The following is a 3,080-nucleotide window of genomic DNA, read 5'->3' as shown; positions in this document are numbered from 1 at the left end:
GCTCTCTCTTTGTCTCTGTCCCCTTTAAAAGCCCTCCCTCTTCAGTTCCTTGTTGCTGGATCCTTGTCAAACATCTCGTGTACTTCCCGTCTGTCATCTGCCTGCCTTGTCTCGTCTCTCCCTGGCTTCTGGTTTTGGTTATTCCCTGATGTCTCCTTGATTGTGGTACGTTTGGTATTTTGTGTTGGACTCTGATTCCTGCCCCTGGATCTGTTAACCTGAATAAACAGACTTTATTTCACCTCTGCCTACTGGTCTCTGCGTTTGGGTCCTCCATACAGACACCGCTTCATGACAAAATCATTGAACGGGTAAAACTGTATAATTAGAAAGAGGAAATTAAAGGTCATCAACATTTAGACTATCTGAAGGTTTTCCACAGGATCTGTTTGAACCCATTTTGTTCCAGGTTGGGCCTGAATCTGGTGAAAATACGTTTATATGATGCGTGATGTTCTTTTATAAAACCTCTCATTTCCTGCAGAACAGCTTCTGATCTCTGAGGGAAATCAAAAATAGAACCATTTGGGTCCCTCCTTCACGTTTCATCTAATTAGGGTTGAAGTGAACAAATAAAAGCTCATTTTTATGTAAAGTTTAATATTAACATAAATCAGGATTTGGTGAGAAACATTCTCACCTCACACTTCTGGACGGTGGGCGATCTGGAGCAGTCCGTGTGGTTGTTTTTCTCCTCCGCCGTGTTGTCGCCGTCCTCTGGCACGGTGTCGGCCGACGCGCCCCACTGCTGGTTGCCGTAGTTACCCTCAGCGGTGCCCTGCGCCTGGCTGAGCTGCAGCTTGATCTGCCGGTTCTCCTCCTCCACTTCTCGGACCCGCGACTCCAGGACGGCTCGCTCCAGGACCTGAGCGGCGGGGGTGTCTGGCAAACAGGGTGCCAAGAGGAGGGAGCGGCCGTCTGAGGAGCGAAGCGCAGATTAAACTCAGGCTGTGCCTAGTAAAACTTTGGGATCTTAAACGTTAAGAGAGAAAACTGAAGGAATCTATGAGGGTGTGAATACTTTTAGCTGCAATGTAAAAGGTGTAGTTCTGTGGTTTTTGCAGGAAACAACGATCCTCTGAAGTGAAGCAGATAGAAAAATAACTGGTAAAAACATTTTATCACCAACTGGGGGTTAAATCTGCTAAAACTTGAACAATGTTGGAAAAAAAACTATAAAAGGGCGTTAATGACATCTTCTTAACAGATTGTTAAAGAAAAAAATCATTAAACCAGCCTCGTGTTTTACATTTAAACACAGTCGCTCGTTTCCTCAGACCTCCAGACACACGAGGAGAATCTGTGGAGCTGAACTCTTGGCTCCCAATCATCACGTTCCCATCAGCGCCACCACCGCACGCCGCTGTCCTCGTTTTCTCTTCCACAACACAAACATGTTGGGAATGTGAGAGCAAAGCGCTCTCCTCAGTCTCACACGTTAAAATTGGCTCATCACACTTCCTCCTCCTCCTCCTGCTCTTTTTTTTGGTTCTGTTTGAAACGTATTTGGATCTTTGTTTATAAAGAGACGTTCTTCAATGTGAAGGAAAATTAAGGTCAGTTTGTTCAATGTTACCCTAAAAGCTCATGGGATTAAAAACAAAAGGTGAATTTTTCACCAGAGAACAGCCTTTCATCAGGATCTGAATGTGGGAATAAGATGTTAGGATTAAAAGAACAAATATTTAGTAGGAAAAATGAAAAACAAAGATTTAAAACACAGAAGCACAGAAACTGTGCTTAGTTTAAAATCATAAAGTTATTGGTTCTAAATGACAGAGAAAATGTTTAGATATCTACTATCAGCTAAAACTGAACACAATAGTAAAAGGTGTTCCACAGGGATCCGTTTTTAGTCCCTTTTTTATGATTTGGAGCTGGATCTAAATACTGTTACCATGGAGACACCTATGGATCTAGGATCAAGTCAGATATATTTATATGCTGATGATGCCACATTTTTACTTTTTCATTTCTTGCAGAACTTTGATTAAAATCCAAGCAGCTTCCAGTTTTTGTAGCCTAATTAATTTCTTACGGTAAATTTCTTTAAGATGTGTTAGACTACTCCGTCACCCCGACTCACTCATCAGCATTCAACTGCAAAGGAACCAACAGAAACCATGATATTTTACTTTGATCAGACGCCATTTTTAGGCCATAAGCAAACCAGCACAGGGACTAAACCGGACTCCATCATCTGGTTTTACCGTCTAACTGCTTCAACGGCTCATAGAGCCGCTTCTGTTAATGCAATAAACATTTTTGCTTCAAAATATCATGTAACAAAGCAAACAGGTGGTAGGCCCTTTAGATCACATGCGGTTCACTGAGGCGGCTGCAGGGGGCAGTATAGCTTTAATTGGTTGTTTAATGACAACTTTATCCAATTACAGATAGAAAAGATCAGAAAGGCTGAGTTTGATAAAAAATGGATTATACTAAATGTTTTGTCTATTATTAAAAAAATGTATAATAGTGACCTTTATATTTTTAACATTCTAAAGTAATAAAAAATGATGACCCAAACAGAGCCAACAGGTTTGCGAGCGTATCTCTGATTCGAGCAGAGACTGGTTTGTGATCCTGGACAAGAACGTAAACCAGAGGAGAAGCTTTAGATCTGAGAGCAGAAACAACAATTTAATAACGAAGAGAAGAGATATGAGCAATAGGACAAGTTTGGAGGGCAAGTAGAGGAAATCTGAGCTAAAATTGAAAATGTCTGCTCTTGGTTTTTGGCAGGAAAAACCCTCACTACAGGAAACTAATTGATTGATTGATTGATTGACTTTATTGATCTCACAGTGGAGAAATTTACTTGTTACATAACAGCAAATAGTCAAAGAAGAAGAATGTGCCAAAGAAATAAAATGGTGCATGGGATATATACAGTATATGACAGCTTAGTATATTTATTGCAGAGTTATTGCAGAGCGTGTTTACAGGGGTATTTATATAGATGGATATGTATATTTATATATATAGTTATTGCTCTGGGCGTTACATATAGAGAAACAGGTTATTGCACAGGGTATCAAATAGTAAATTGCACATTATACATTTCACAAGTTATTGTC

The 3,080-nt window shown here is 40.4% G+C and overlaps 1 protein-coding gene across 2 annotated transcripts in view; it reads right to left on the bottom strand.

Annotated features, from left to right (window-relative positions):
- The window catches only part of LOC107103280 (glycosyltransferase-like protein LARGE2), a 38,719-nt gene that overhangs the window by 14,927 nt on the left and 20,712 nt on the right, over window positions 1-3,080 (bottom strand). For both annotated transcript variants that reach the window (XM_015402920.1, XM_015402921.1), the window contains exon 3: window positions 641-918. In XM_015402920.1, coding sequence (XP_015258406.1) covers window positions 641-918 — 278 coding nt within the window. The remainder of the gene's footprint in view (window positions 1-640; window positions 919-3,080) is intronic.

Source organism: Cyprinodon variegatus, unplaced genomic scaffold, assembly GCF_000732505.1.
Source record: "Cyprinodon variegatus isolate N-32 unplaced genomic scaffold, C_variegatus-1.0 Scaffold1411, whole genome shotgun sequence".
In the NCBI taxonomy this organism is placed as follows: domain Eukaryota; kingdom Metazoa; phylum Chordata; class Actinopteri; order Cyprinodontiformes; family Cyprinodontidae; genus Cyprinodon; species Cyprinodon variegatus.
This window is presented reverse-complemented; position numbering and strand designations above follow the sequence as displayed.